Here is a 16,761-nt window from a genome sequence, read left to right on the forward strand (position 1 = left end):
AGCTGTTCTATCATCAGTATTAGCAGCACTGCAGTTGCTCAGGTAACCAGCAAAAGCTGCTGTGGCCAGAAAAAAAACTGAGGAAACCTACCTACACATTACACATTAGTTTTTATAACGTCCACAACTCAGATATACTACAGCTTTTTAAAAAATAAAATAAAATAAAAGCTCTTATCGACTGCTGCTTTAAGTATTTTTTTCTATTTTCCAGCTACAGATTCAAAGATCTCAGAGAGTTTCTGTAGAGTTTTCTGTCAGAATGTGTGAGTCAAAATTGACAGAGCCTGAGATCAAAGGTATTTAATAGCTCACACATAAGTATGATAACGGGCAAAAAAAGCCTTGAACCTTGTGCACACTTTCACACTTGTGTCAAAAGATGAGCTTCACAACACTGACAGCTGAGAACCACTCCATCCCATTAAGTGATGGTAACAGGATACCCATCATCGGACTCGGGACCTATGGGGATCCACGCACAGTAAGATCCTGAATCTATGCTACGCTGTTGCTAATTCTGCAATAAATGTTACTATATTACTGTGTAATGGAAATATGTGTTCAGATATAATGGGCAGCGTACCTGACAGGTCAATAAATGTGACATTTCACTGGGCTTCATAAAGTTTCAGACAATTGTATTAATTTATCTAAGCAAAGATGATGCAATTGTGTTCAGTAATGTGTCAGATATCATCATATTCCACCACACTTACTGTTATTACAACAGATTACGGAGATTATAATGAGCGGTTCTGTCTCTTACAGACACAGAAAGGTACTGCCAAGCAGTCTGTGAAGCTGGCAATAGATGCTGGCTACAGACACTTTGATGGAGCTTTGGTTTATTTTAATGAGCATGAGGTTGGACAGGCCATTCGGGAGAAGATTGCAGATGGAACTGTCAGGCGAGAGGACATCTTTTACTGTGGAAAGGTACTCTAGGTGAAACTAAATTTGCTTTTTCACATGGTAGTGTGTAATAATAGACAATTACATAATTTATCTGTCAGAATAGCAACTTTAAAGAAACAACTTTACAAGAAAAGTGGAAAAAACATGAAATATTTGAACATAAGTTATGCAACAAAAAAACCCCATTTAAAATGGACTAATATCTGGACTGTATCCTAGTAAGATTTTAGTCAAATAAGCTTTTGTGATAGTCTGCTGCTGGTTACACCGCAACAGTTGTTTATTAATTCAGTGTCTTTGCGTGCTGTGCTCACCTCTTGACACCCTGTGTCCTCATAAGGGGACATTACATTTCTGCTTCTCTGCTCCATGATACTTTGACTTTTAAAGCGTTGACCCTTTGGCCTCATATGGAGACACTGCCCAAAAACCATCTAGTGGTCACATGATAGCAGTACACTAAATTGATTGAAAACAAGATATCAGAAATCCCAGGCAAATGTTTCTACAGCCAGTTTAGACAGAAACATAGGCCAGGTAAAAATTATCATCAGTTTTGTGTTTGAAATGACTTAATTTGGTTACTGAAAAAAGCTAACATTTTGTTTTTAGAGTAATTGGTTCATTCTGATCCCAATTGGCAATTATTTTTTTTTTTTATTGTAAAAATAAGCTACTCACTTGAGGACATTGTCTTTTTAAAAATAAAATGCTTCTGGTACATAAAACAAGTTTAGTTTTTATACTTGTTAGGTCCTTCTAATCCCAAATAGCTAGGAGAAATTAAAAATGCGCACCAAGCAAAAGTCCACGTCTCAGGAGGCTAAAGATGGTTGCCACCTAAAATAACAATACTTTAATAAAACTTAGAGGATGGCAAACATTTCAGCAGTCCATTTTGACAAGAAGACATCAATCAACCAAATCAGATTTTTGGCATATTTAGATTGTAACCAATTTGCTTTATGATAGCCTGGTCAGCCAGAAACCACATGAAATCTAAGTTTTGCTAATCAGATTCTAAACAAATTCGGGTTATGTTCAGACTGCAGGCAAATCAGATTTATTTCTCTAATCAGATCTGTTGATGTGACTGTCCACACTGTTATTTGAAAGTGATCAGACATGCAGAGGTGGAAAAAGTACTAAAAGAAAATTGTAATTAAGTAAAAGTACCTTTACTTTGCTAAAATTCTACTTGAGTAAAAGTAAAAAAGTACTCAATTTAAAATGTATTGGAGTAAAAGTTACATAGTTACTTTTTTTATTTGATGTAAAAAAGAACAAATCATAAATTTAATAATTATTAAATTTAATAATTTGGACCTTTCAGGCAGTATTTGTTCAGACCACCCCATAATTTTTTTTTAAGAACAAGTGGCATAGGTTTCTATGATCTATTTTGTTCCTTTACTGTCTTAAAAGGTGACTATAAGCCGTATTTTTATAGTTATACAGTTCATTATTAATTTTTTATTTGCCATTGCTATGCTTTAACTGCTATTTACATGTTTTTTTTTTACATCCAAGCAGATACTCATACAATCTACTCAATTACAGTAATGTGAGTAAATGTAATTAGTTACTTTCCACCTCTGGACTCTGTTGCTGTGGTATTACTGTGATCTCCTGCAAATAATAGAGTGGTTGAACTTCTCAACAGATCTGATTAGAGAAACATCAGCGAAATCTGATTTGCCTGCAGTCTGAACAGGGACTAGGTGTTTAAAGATAACCTAGTAACCTAGTAATACCATACTCGATACTCAATATGTCTATTTTACTGAAATATGATTATTCATGTAAAATTTAGTATTGGTCAAATTTATGGATTTTTGGATTATATAGTGGCACATATAACATTTAAACACTGACTTAAACATGTTCAGACTCTTATCACTTATATTTTAAGTGGCCTGTTTTGGATTTCACAGCTTTGGAACACCTTCCACCCACCTGAGCTGGTTAGACCTGCATTAGAGAGAACTCTGAAGACTCTACAGCTGGATTATGTTGATCTGTACATTATTGAGTTTCCTGCTGCGTTTAAGGTAAATTCACTTTAGCACCACTACATGTGTTGATTTTGACTGTTTTTTTCCCTCACATAATTTTAAGAGCAAAGTGTATTTTTTTTTTCATAAAAAAAAGAATATTGAAATGTATATATTGTATGTATATATATTTTTTATAATAAAAATAAAACAAATGTGCTATTTATATATATATATATATATATATATATATATATATATATATATATATATATATATATATATATATATATATATATATTCCCCTTCAAAAAGTATATATATACATTTATACAGCTTTTAAGCTCCATGAACAGCAGGCCTAATGCAAGAGCTTGTTTTAATCTAATGCATAAGAAGAGTTGAGATAAATCATTTATCATGTAGTAATATTTTTGGTAGGAAGGAAGAAGGAATCACAGTAGAAACTGTATTTAAACAGTTTAATAATCTTAATTCCTGATTCAAATCAGTGTTTTTGTTTTAGCCAGGTGATGAATTCTACCCTAAAGATAAAGATGGGAAATACATCTATCATGAGACAGATCTGTGTGCTACATGGGAGGTATGTATGCACTGCTTCATCTCCACTAGAGGTCACTGTCTCTCCAGTACCAACTCTCTCTATAGTTACTTCTCACTTTTAACACATACTCACTTTAACACAAGAGCATTCTTCTCTACACTCTGCAGTAATGGTCCTGAAGGCCCCTGTTCTGCACATTTATTGATTTTCCGTTTCCCAACACATCTGAATCAGCTAATCAGCTCATTCAGTCATTCGGTGTATTCCATCAGAGTGTCACACTTAAATATGCAGGACAGGGTGCCTCCTCCAGGATCAGGATTGGGAAACACTGTGTTGTCAGAAAACATTTTGTTCACAATTTGTTCAAGTACAGACAGTGCAAATGTTCCTGATCCTTCAGGTCCAGCTGTGTCCAGTAAAAATAGAGATAAAAAAACTGTCGGTCAGAAAGGAGTGAGGCAAGTTTAAGAGCTCCCAACTATACATACAGCAGCAAGGTGTATGGGTTTTTACATTTTTTTAAAGCAAATACAAAAAAAGAACCTTTTGTAGCAGCTGTATATACAGTGGCTGGACAATGAAACTGAAACACCTGGTTTTAGACCACAATAATTTATTGTCCTGATGGACAGTTCTGGTGAAAACAGGAAAGTTGAGGTGCACATCGAATTCTGCTGTGATTTGGGCAGCCGTGGTTTTATGTTTTTGGATACAATCCGGGTTAGCACCCGAACATCCCTTTCAGACAGCTTCCTCTTGCGTCCACAGTTGGTTGGTCCTTCTGGGTGGTATGCTGACATTACCCTGGATACCGTGGCTCTTGATACATCACAAAGACTTGCTGTCTTGGTCACAGATGCGCCAGCAAGACGTGCACCAAAAATTTGTCCTCTTTTGGACTTTTTTGGTATGTCACCCATAATGTTGTGTGCATTGCAATATTTTGAGAAAACCGTGCTCTTATTCTGCTAATTGAACCTTCACACTCTGCTCTTACTGGTAGAATGTACAATTAATGAAGATTGACCACCAGGCTGCTCCAATTTAGCCATGAAACCTCCCACACTAAAATGAAAGGTGTTTCAGTTTCATTGTCCAAACCCTGTAGGTCTGCTGTTCAGATATTCCATATGTCTGATAATCACTGGTGTTTTCCACAGAATCTGTAGTTCTGGTTTACCTTGGATATACTTTATTTTTATAAATGACAGATTTAAAGTTTTTACAATATTCTCAGTTTCTAATAAACATACTTTTTTTTAACTCCAGCTTCACTGATTTGTTTTTGGTGCATTATTTTTAACAGGCACTGGAGGCTTGCAAAGATGCAGGATTGACCAAATCACTTGGAGTTTCAAACTTCAATCGAAGACAGCTGGAGCTGATTTTAAACAAAACTGGACTAAAACATCGACCAGTTTCCAACCAGGTAAGATGATTTACTATACATCTCATGCAGTGCTTACGGGAACTTCATACATGATGAATGTTGTTGCTTTTTTTTTTTTTTTTTAAGTTTCTTAACTGTTAGTGAAAGTTGGTGTAATTTATCTTAATTCTGCATATTATTTTGGATCCTTTCTATTGGTCCATTCATCATAATATTTTTGACACATTGTAAAATTTAGTGTGTTGAAATGATATAGTCAACTAAATTCAACATGAATGGAAATCCACTTAATTATACAATATGACATTCTATACTTTCACAGAAGAGCTAATTTATATAGAACCAGTTAAATTAAAATACTGCATGTGATGATAATGATGAAGCCTCTTTTCTGCAACTTTACATTAGATTATGGATCATCCACTTTGAAATATCCATTTTTTTATATTTAAACTTGGACTATTTTATTACTTAACTTATTGGCTGTATGTATGCATGACAGTTTTTATATATATATATATATATATATATATATATATATATATATATATATATATATATATATATATATATATATATATATTTTTTTTTTTTTTGTGCATTTATTTACACATTCTGGACACTAAAGAATGGTACCACCTGTGACTTTATTTGTTTTTATTGGGGTTTTTTTCTGTCAAGTAATTATTTATACTCATGGGTAGATCATTGCTGTTAAAATTGTAGGGAAAAAAAAATATTTGTTTTATTTAAATTCTCCTTGTCATATTCCAGGTTGAGTGCCATCCCTACTTCACTCAGCCCAGGCTGCTGGAGTTCTGTCGGCAGAATGATATTGTGATTGTGGGCTACAGTCCTCTCGGAACCTCTCGAGATGCTTCCTGGTACTCAGTCTGACCAGCGCTATATCAATACTGAACAGTTCAGTCTGTGTTGAAATGGTCATTCTATCATATGCTGTCTTTTGTCAGGGTGAACCTCAAATGTCCTCCGATGTTGGAAGATGAGGTTCTGATCTCCATTGGGAGAAAATACAATAAGAACACAGCTCAGGTTGCTCTGAGGTTTAACGCTCAGAGAGGCGTGGTCGTCATCCCCAAGAGCTTCAGTCCTCAACGCATCCGAGACAATTTTCAGGTCAGATTGTTTATTTTAATGCATTTCCAGATTATTGCAACAAAAGAAGTTTTATCAGAACTGTTTTGTAAACCTACTCCAGCCACCTGCAGTATCTGTACAGGATAATATCAAAATGTTATAATAAAAAGCTTTGGTTTCTGAGATTTACCATGAATTAACACATTATTACAAATATAAAGGAATGATGATCTTCACTTTTACAATTAAAACCTATTTTTGTATAATAATTTTATCTTTTTAGTTTTTAATTTTTCATTAAAATTTTATTTTATTTTCATTAAAAATGATCAAGATATTTAAATATGTCCAAGAATTCCCTATCCACCCTGTCACTCTGGATTAACTTTATTGTTAAAGTAACCTTTGACATCACAACTTGTTTCCTTTTTAAGGGACTGAGGGCACTTGCTGCATGTTTAGCAATTAATAATAATTCCCCTTAAATTCCTTAGTTTATCTTACCTGATATAATATTCATTATAGAAAATCTAAATAAAATATATATTTGATCAAATGCCAGATATTCACTAATATTGTCTTATCCTTTCATGTAGCTTACCAGGATACATGCCAAAAAAAAGTGATTAGGCTGGGAAAATATGATTTCTGTGCAGTTGGCAGTTTTATACATATTATAAATAGTCAAAAGAATTACTTTATACTTTCTGACATATTTATTGTATTCTAGAAAAGGAACAAGAGATGCCAGGCATGCTATAATTGAAACTGACCATACCACTTTATAATCCATTGACTTAAGCTGATAGATATATCGTTTTATTCAACTTGTTAAATTGAAAAGAGGGTTTAAATCTGTGTACAGTCTATGTAAGGACCAGTTAGCTAAATAAATGTGAAAACAAAAAAAATTAACAACTAATAATTCAGGAGACACATTTTATTTAATTGTTTGCATACCGTTGGTTGAAAGCTAAAAGGGGTATAAATATTATATATTTTTTAGTTTATACTGCGGTATCTAGTCTCTCTGTAAGTTACAAATATGTATATCAGCAACGGCATCAGCATTGGCAGACACATACAATATGCAATATTGAATATCGGCCCAGAATTACCACATCGGTGCATCCCTAAATATGTTTTAATATATTTTTAATGCTATTTTTATGGCAAAAATACTCTCATAATATAGAATATGAATGGTATATTTAAGCAATAGAACACGAGAGGGTGTGTGTTATCGCGAAATAACATCACGGCTGTGATTTGGTCAGATCATCACAGCCGTGATGTTATTCGCGATAACACACGACCTCGAGTGTTATATTGCTTTTATACAACAGTTTCTTTTTTTACTAAATAAATAAATAAAATAAATCAAAGAACTTTTTTTGAATATGCTTTAATATGGACTGAGCCTTCCGCCAAAAAGTAGTTCCACCACAACTTAACTACAAAACAGTGTATGGTTCAGGCAGACTAACACCACGAAAGTTAGCTTGAAAGCAAAATTGGGAATAGTGAAGATGGTAAACGTTAGGAGCGTGAAATAACGCTAATAGTCTCCTCTCCTGCTCCGTGGAGTCGTCTTCAGGCGAAAGCTGCAAATTTTAGCATTTCTGCTTATTTTCCTGGGTGGTGTTGGTTTTAGCGAGCTGGCTGGACTGTGGTTAGGTTAGCGTAGCTTGCTTTAGCTCAGCATTAACTTAGCTTAGCCTAGCCTGGCTGGTTAGCGTTCTGGCTGTAAGACGGCAGTAACCGAGCGAATTTCTTTCCCTTTTTTCCACGAAAGACGAGCCTGCGCTGCGGGCGAGCGTGCCGCGGCTGAGCATTAGTCTGTGCTAAGCTAACGCTGCTGCGGGTGTCCTGTGTATATACGCCGTTACTCGGCAACGCGTCGGCGGAGAGATACAAGTTTAGTGTGAGAAGGCCGTGATGTTATCACGAAATATCATCACGGCTAGAACACTTCTCAACCAATCAGATTGTGGCTGGTTAGCGTTCTGGCTGTAAGACGGCAGTAACCGAGCGAATTTCTTTCCCTTTTTTCCACGAAAGACGAGCCTGCGCTGCGGGCGAGCGTGCCGCGGCTGAGCGCTAGTCTGTGCTAAGCTAACGCTGCTGCGGGTGTCCTGTGTATATACGCCGTTACTCGGCAACGCGTCGGCGGAGAGATACAAGTTTAGTGTGAGAAGGCCGTGATGTTATCACGAAATATCATCACGGCTAGAACACTTCTCAACCAATCAGATTGTGTGGTCGGAACTAACTGTTGTATAATTCCATATATTGCTGTATATCACTATAAAATAAGTTTATTACAATCTTTCTTTCCATGTGTGTCGTCTTCTTCTGCTTTGTCTAATTGTTTTTATTTGTTTCTGTAGATTTTTGATTTCTCTCTCACTGATGAAGAAATGAAGGCCATCGAGGGACTAAACAAAAATATTCGTTTTGTGGAGCTCCTCATGTGAGTATTAACTCTTTCACATCAGCTTTTCGTCCTTTAACATTTAACGTTGCTCACACAGTCACAACCTAATAACCAAGACATAAGAAACATAACTTTTTCTATTGTTTCTTAGTAAGAATATTATTATTGCACTTTTAAGAATCAGGAAACTTTAGAAATACAAATTCAAAGTCTAGTCCCAGTTCTAGTGGACCATACGGACCTTTGAGAGAATAGGGGTTCTCTTAAATTTAGATTTTGGAAAGTTTGATTTCACACAAAGTGTGGTTTCAGCTAGTTTAATTTAAATATCATTAAAAATACTCATGATATATTTTTTAAAAGATAAAACATCCTTATAGCTTTAGCCTCACATTAATATATTTAAATAGTTGTAAGTTATCTATATCTGAAATAGTCTGTCATATCTGTCTTCTGAATAAAGAGTATGTATTGCTATAAATGACATTATACAGAAATTCAGATTCTCTAAATGACTGAGTTTGATTTTCTTTTACCGACAGGTGGAGTGACCATCCTGAGTATCCATTTCACGATGAGTACTAAACCCTTTTACTACCAGCAGACATTAACTATACATTAAATATACTGTATATTAGTTTCATTTAAACTGAGTTAGACACTAGGGGGAGTTGTTCTAACATTCATTACATTTTGTACAGCAGCTGCTATGAGTTGTGTTGTTATACTTGTGTAAAGTCAGTACAATAAAAAGGATTGAGAAACACTGATGTGTATGACTGTATATCCCGGGTCAAAATCTAAATTCTCACCCCACAACCTTTAAGAAATTACAGTAGAAGATATTTAATAACTTTTTGTTTTCTATGTATTGTATTTATAAGACATCTAACTTATTCACTTTACATTTTCACTTTTTATTTCCTGTTATGCAAGCTACATGACATGGTGGAGAATGGTGGAGTAGGAAACAGTGACTTTGTTCTGTTTCAAAGATTTTAAATGATCATGAAATTGTGCCATGATGAGCTGGAGAGCTTAAGCTTTATCTCAGCTAAGTGAGGAGACAATATGATACGGATTAAGTTCAATTCAACTTCAAAAATTCAATTAAAATGCCTTGATCCATACACAGGCTACAGGTGTAGGTGACACAAAACCCTTTTTTCTGCAGTAAAATGTAAAAGTTATTTACATTTTGAATATTTGAGGGCTTTGAAATCTCCTACAGGACACTTGGAGAAGCTGCCTGTTCACTCTCTACTTTACTTAATATTTTAAAATCAGTAACAGGAATCAAAGCCAAATTCTGCGTGTTTGAAAATCGATAAACAAATTAGACAAACATAACAAAACTAAAGGTTTGGAGGACATGAACTGTTTGATTTGTATTCAGGAAAGTTCAGGAAAGAGCAAATAATAATTTCATTCATTATGTTTTGACAGTTGCAATTCTCTGATACGTTTAGCTTGATATTATCATAAAAAAAGCTAAATAAATAATTAAAATGCCTAAATTATGTCACAAAATATATTACATAGTGTTTAAATGAAAATAAATCAATTATCCTGTGGACACAAAAGGCATGCTATTTTGATTTCTTGATTATTTTGACTTCCTCACATTTTATTATTGTCAGGAAATTACCCCAACACATCAATGTCAGTACACTTGTCTTGTACTGTACACTTGTCCCCTCAGCCAAGACTGCTGACAGTTCAGTCTATGGTCCTTGCCTTGTCTTGTTTTCAGTCAGGCCTTTTCATTGGATGCTGAACAGGGGGAGGAAAACCTTATTTTTCATGAGGTTTAAAATGATGTATGTTTGACTTTGCTACACGTGTTGTGGGAGAAGCACGTGTTAACTCTCTCAGACTGGTAGTTATTGCGCAATAAAGGAGACCTGAGAGAGAGTGGGAATTGAGTAATATGGAGAGCCAACAATTTGTCTGAATTTTTTTTTTTCCCACAGAAATACACACATACTGTTCAAATGACATGTTTCTGAAAATAGGATAAATTGGTGGATTTTTGCTGGGAGAACCAAAGGAAAAGAAAGAGAGAGAGATACAGAGTCCTAAATATCTTATGTATACAGAGTGTAGTTTCTGACAATTCATTGGTATGATTTTAAACCTGTGCAGTTACTACAAGTGATTGTCTGTTTCTCTCTGTTTATACAAGTGTAACTTTGAACCAGGAAACTGGATCCTGAGTTATATCACCCAGTATTTACTGAGAAGGGCTAGATAATTAATCCTAAGCCAGATATCAAGTCATTTATTGGTCTCACTAAGAACATAAAATCCAGCATTTTCGAATATTTTCGTTTAGTCCATTTATTATAAACAACTGCCAAATTTACATTATGTACTAAATTTTATGTCACAGTGTTTCACTTTGACTTTAATTTAATTGCAGACATGGCAGACCCAAAATCTTTTATCTGGACAACTTTTGTTTTCATTTTATTTAAAGCAGCAGTCCTTAAGGTGTTTTTTTTATTATTTTATTAAAAGCAGTAGTATTCCTGAGTGGGGAGAGTGCTTCTGCCACCTTTCCTGCAAAGCCACATATATTCTAAAACAGTGTCTGATAAGCTATTATACCATTTTTACCATAAGCCCTATCTGGATGGGATTATTTTCTCAGGGGGTCCTGGGGTACTTTTCTCTATTATGGGGGTCCTCTGTGATGAACAACCTTGTATGTGTTTTTCTCAGACGTTCTCTGAGAAAATTACAGGCTGAATTACCTACTGTTTTTAGCTAAACTCTGTCCACTGCCACGCACCATAATTACACTTTGAGCACACGTTTCTACCGAGATCCACGCAAACACAACAGTGAGTGGAAATGGAGGAGCTACTGAATGTGATGTCATGTGACTGAGAAAGCCAAAAATCTCACTGGTCCTTCGTTTTTTTCAATTGTAGTCTGACTACAAGAGTTTTATCACTGAGTAGAAGTGTGAAATATTTTTAACAGACGTCCCCCTGAGAAACTAATCCCATCCCGATAGGGCTTTTGATGCACTACCAGAACTACAAGAGCATGTTGATTCTAGTTTTGTGCCTAGAACGTAGGCTTTTATAAATAAGAGAGATCGGTCTTAATAACTTGCCTGAATAAACAAAGTAAAAAAAAAAAAACGAAATAGAAAGAGGCTTCTAACTTGTCACTGACTGACTGCAGTAGCTCATCCAGCCATTAATTTTATTTTTTTGTCCACTATTCACAAAAACATGTTTGTCTCATGTGATGGTTGATTCAGTTTAAGCTCTCCTTGTTATTATTTTAAAGAAACACTTTAATGAAAGAGGTCTCCTGCTGTTTCTTTTGGGCCACTGAGCAGTCGCTAACGATTCACTCAATAGGAGTTCTGTAACTGCATGCTTAAACTTGTAATTAGCAGCTTGCTTGTTATGGCTAAGGCTGTGTGATTTTAATAAGGGGAGACAGGGCATCTTCTTCAGATGAGGGCACGGCTGGCCGTTGACCTGTGCCACTGAAGTGAAGAACAGTTGGAGAATGTAAAAGTCTGGGAGGAAAAACAGTGCCTTGGTCTGCCGCTTCCTGTTAGATTCTGAAAAATCACACAGTGGAACAATTACTTTAGACAAGTATTTTTGGCCTTTTTTTAGAGCAATGAAAAAGAATGCAAGTGCAATAAACCGTATCCCCTGTAATATAGCTGTGGAATGCTGGAAAACAGCTCCTTTATGTGAGCATGTGCAGTGCTGCATGCAGAGATAAAGGTGAAGCCTAAACCATCGAGTGTGTACAAAGTCCAGTGCTATCATTTTAAAAGACAAATATTTACTTCAATCAATAACTCTACCTGTCATTTCAGCACACCCCTCAATGTATGGAATTATACATACAGTGCATTTAAATTTACATTGTAAATTTAATACTAAAGAAATTAAAACTATACAGGAACACATGTGGAATTATATTTTTTAAACAAAAACTGTTAAACAAACCAGAATATGTTTTATGTTTCTTTAGAATCTTCTAAGTAGCAATATTTATCATTGAGGACAGATCTGCACACTCTGGGTATTTTAATCTCAGTGTCTTCCCAAGGTAGAGTCACCTGGAATAGTTTTTTCAGCGTCTTGAAGGAGTTCCTGGAGGTGCTGAACCATAGTTGCTGCTTTTCCTTCACGCTGTGAAGCTCCAGCTCATCCCAAATCACCCACACTTTGAATCCATATGTGTCCCTTAATTGTTTTCATGTCTTCATTATTATTATACAATGTAGAAAATAATTTAAATAAAGAAATAAGAAAAAAACATTGAATGAGAAAAAGTGTCTTTTTTCACAAGAATGACTTCATCGTAATAAGGAATCTTACACTGAGTGTGACTTTACAGGCACTCAATATTAATTCTAATCAGTAGTGTTGCCTGGCCGTGTGGTTTTAAACAGGCATGGTTTTTGTACACACCTGTCTTCACTGCCTATGAGAATAGTCTCCCTAAAAATGTATAGAAAGTAAACCTGGAGGCCATTAGTAAGTAGACTCCAATTTCACTGTCTAATTGCTGGAAAGAAGACACTGTAAACCTGAATAAATTGAACTTTCTTAAATAATTTGAGGTGATTTGTTTACTGGAAAATTTCATTTTAACACAAATTAAGCTTGTGACAATGTCTATAGAGCCTGTTGACGCAGTAGAAGTTTTATTTAGAGATACAGCTCTGGAAAAAAATTAAGAGCACTTAAAAAAATAAATAAAATTAAGACCAGTTTCTGTATCAGTTTTTCTGATTTTGCTATTTATAGGTATATGTTTGAGTAAAATGAACTACAGACAACATTCCTCCCAAATTCCAAATAGAAAGAATCACAGTTTTCATGCATCTTGGCACGTTCTCCTCCACCAGTCTTACACACTGCTTTTGGAGACATTTTTGCCACTCCTGGTGCAAAAAAATCAAGCAGTTCAGCTTGGTTTGATGGCTTGTGATCATCCATCTTCCTTTTGATTATATTCAATTTGGTAAAATCAAAGAACCTCATTATTTTTAAGTGGTCTCTTATTTTTTTCCAGAGCTGCATAACACAACATTGCATACTGCCAAGTACAGACGATTAGATTGCATTTTATTTATGTGAAATTTAGTCCCTCTCTCTCCCTCAAACACCACACACACACACTGTCCCAATGTGGATAACACTGGACACCCCTGTCATAAAGTTTTGTCAGCTAAATGAGGAACCAAGGGACAGACATGGCGTCTACAGAAATGTTCTGATGACTCTGCTGTTGTGGGGTCTGCTAGCGGTGGACAGGAGTCAGTGTACAGGACTGTGATTAACACAGTGTGGGAAAAAGAGCTTACAACTCATAAGTTGTTGCAAGTTTTTTTTTTTTTTTTAAGTGGCCTAGACTAAAAAAGATCACCTGGACATTCCTGATTTATAGAGAAGAGGTGGAAGTGGTGGAGACTGGCATCTGGTGGTGCATCTGGATAATAGACCTGACTAGATACAAAGTCTATTTAGACTTTTATACCATTTAGTATTTGAAGCAGCATGCCATGCCATGTTGCCACATTTTCTTTTGTGTGGCAACGTGTGCTGTGTTATACTTTACTGGATTTGTTAAATGATGTATAGTAATTTTGCAATTTTAAGAAGTTTTATCAGACTTTTTCTACCAAAACAAACTAAATCTTTTATTTTTCTAATAATATGCTGAAACAATATATCATTCAAAAGTTTTACAGTTTGGAGCAAGATAAGCCCTGATGCTACCAGGAACAGCAGACTGGGTCAGCTGTCCTAAGCAGGGTTAGCTGCTTAGCTGTGATGCTAACATACACACACCCCCAGCTGGAAACTGAGAAAATAAATGGAGCCTCAATGAAAAAAAAATCCACAACAGCATCAGAATACAAGAGTCCTTAAAACAGGTTATGTGACAATCACATGATCACACATTGTAGCTCAACTTTAAAACTGGACCCAGTCCAGGAGCTGCATGTTTGACCAGTAGTGTATTTTGGGCTTGTTGTTTTTGGGCACACTGGTGGCATGTAAAATATTTCACTGGTAGATGGAAGATGGACTTGTTTAATTAAATTAAATGAGAGTTTGGAAGTCTGGAAGTAAATTTCCTGCTAGCTGTAAAACAAGCACTGAATATGAAAAGTGAATGGCTACCTGAAGAAGTACAAGCTAAAAACAAATTTTACCTCAAATGGATAGTAAATTAAACCATTCGACAAAATTAGAAGCCTTCTGCAAGGAAGAATTAACAGAACAAACCCTGAAACTAAAACTGAAAGACTCTTAGCTGCTACAAAAGGGTTTGCAAGCTGTAATACATGCGTATAAGTAGGGGTGGCATAAAATATGAAGTGTTCATTTCCAAAACAAAGCTTTGGGCTCTTGGCTTAAAATATTAAAGAAAAATGTCATCATAACCCCTTTACATGTCTTGTCCTGTATAAGGGCTACAGGTGTAGATGATACAAAAAGAAAATCTGCAGTAAAATAGATTATTCACATTCTTAAAACTTTGATGGCTTTAAAGACTCCTACAGGACACTTGGAGAAGCTGCCTGTCCATTCTCCACTCCACATGATAATTTCAGATCTGTAACAGGAATCAAACCCAAATTCTGCAGGTTTGAGAATAGATGCAAAAAAACTAGACAAACTAAATGTTTGAAGGACATGAACTGTTTGATTTGTAATTTATTTGTTTTACAATAATTTCCATTATAATTACAATTAGAATTCGTAGTAACGTTTATTATCAAACATGAAACCTTTTTATGTAATGAATGAATAGAAATCTTCAGTCTTCATTTAGGTGTGTCACGTCAGGCAGAAAGTTTATAAAACTATTGTACTCAGTACTCAGTAGCTGGGTGCTCAAGTTTTACCAAATCACTGTATTTATTTATTTATTTATTCACAAGACACAAGAGGGTGGAAAACTTTTTGTTTGTCTTTGTTAAGTGTCTGAGCCTTGTGGCCTTGCTGTGTTTTAATGTCAGTTCAGTCAGGGTGGTCTTCTGACCGAGTGCCATATTCTCCCTTCTCAGCCTGCTTTCTCAGTAAAGACAGACACTCTGTGGGCAGAATGGGAGAGTAAAGAGTTATGCAATCCTTCAATCACTCTCAGAGGCTGGACAGGCCTCCAGTGTGCTGCTTCATGAATGAGGGAGACAGAAATTGGGGGGAGGAGCTGGTAACCCTCATTGAGGGCTGAGTAGTGAGCCATAGGAGGATCACTTCTCTGTCTTCAATCACATTAAATAGTCAAACCTTGACATTTATTGCTCACATCTTTGAGCTGAAGACCCTGCACGGCAGAATCTAAATGACAGGTGAGTGACAAGTTGTTTTTAACTAACATTCTTAAAGAAACTGCAGGTTTGGGAATTAATGGTCAATAGTTTTGATTTTGTGCTCTTTTGTTTGTTATGCTGTTGTTTAAAAATGTTTAAAAATGAGAACATTGGTATGAAAAATTAAAATTGATAAGTAATTAAATGTTGCATGTATTAAATTGAATATGTAATATCATTTTACTTCAGTTTAGTGTTGTATGCATTTTCTATTTAGTTAGTGTTAGTGCATGAGAATCTGTATTTAATCTGTATTTGTGCTGCTTACTAAGGGTCAACTTAGTGTCAGTCAGCACAAAATGCACACATTTGTAAACTACTGCTTAATGCATTATGCATTTTTACAATATTTTTATACTAGTATTGCGTATTGGTACTGGACAGTTATTCTAACAGCTCATGCTGGAAATTTACAAAGTCTCAGCTGAGCTTCCGCAGAGAATGGCATTTCTTTTGCGCAAGTAGGAACCTGTCATGATGTGCTTTAAGGAATTTTACCTTTGAAAAATATGGCATGTGGTACTTTTCCATTACTGGGTCTAAAACATCCCACTCTTTTCGAACATGATAACCAAAATTTCAACAAATAGCACTTCTTTGAATGTATTGACTTTGTGATCAATATTTAATGGTGTCAAGGCTATTCCCAGACATTTTTGGGAACAGAATGAAAGGTTTCTGTATGACCTGATCTGGCCTTAGTGTGTAAACACAAATGGTTCTATGGCTGCAGTTTATTTTATTTTATATGTTTAATAGAGCAGTGATATCCCCTGAGGCTGAACCATGTGATCTTTTAGGATTTAAAAATGCTCTGAGTAAAATGCTCTTACTTTCAGTAGGTGAACAGTATGTGTTTCCTGCAAATATTTATTTATTCTGTGACCACATACTGCTACACATTACTCCCCCAATACTTACTGACCGCTACTGTGTCATCCTACAAGGATCTTCTAGTCTATTACTCTATTTCTGAGCTGCACA

At 35.4% G+C, this 16,761-nt stretch overlaps 2 protein-coding genes across 4 annotated transcripts in view; both read left to right on the forward strand.

Annotated features, from left to right (window-relative positions):
- Positions 1-357: 357 nt before the first annotated feature.
- On the forward strand, positions 358-9,171 carry LOC103027718 (aldo-keto reductase family 1 member D1). 2 transcript variants are annotated; one of them, XM_022672440.2, is made up of 8 exons: positions 358-484; positions 2,853-2,969; positions 3,439-3,516; positions 4,787-4,909; positions 5,645-5,754; positions 5,842-6,007; positions 8,359-8,441; positions 8,948-9,171. In XM_022672440.2, the coding sequence occupies exons 1-8, from the start codon at positions 383-385 to the stop codon at positions 8,988-8,990; spliced, it is 822 nt and encodes a 273-aa protein (XP_022528161.2). In that variant the 5' UTR covers positions 358-382; the 3' UTR covers positions 8,991-9,171. The 2 variants fall into 2 exon arrangements, with proteins under 2 accessions (XP_022528161.2, XP_049330397.1); XM_049474440.1 differs by lacking the exon at positions 8,948-9,171 and adding an exon at positions 772-939 and having other exon boundaries at positions 8,359-8,445.
- Positions 9,172-15,575: 6,404 nt separating this feature from the next.
- slc6a13 (solute carrier family 6 member 13) overlaps positions 15,576-16,761 on the forward strand; it is a 42,286-nt gene continuing 41,100 nt past the window's right edge. For both annotated transcript variants that reach the window (XM_022672442.2, XM_022672441.2), the window contains exon 1: positions 15,576-15,756. Coding sequence is in view for 1 of the 2 variants with exons in the window: in XM_022672441.2 (XP_022528162.1) it covers positions 15,750-15,756 (7 nt within the window). In the remaining variant the exon portion in view is untranslated. The remainder of the gene's footprint in view (positions 15,757-16,761) is intronic.

Source organism: Astyanax mexicanus, chromosome 2 (genome assembly GCF_023375975.1).
Source record: "Astyanax mexicanus isolate ESR-SI-001 chromosome 2, AstMex3_surface, whole genome shotgun sequence".
NCBI lineage: Eukaryota > Metazoa > Chordata > Actinopteri > Characiformes > Acestrorhamphidae > Astyanax > Astyanax mexicanus.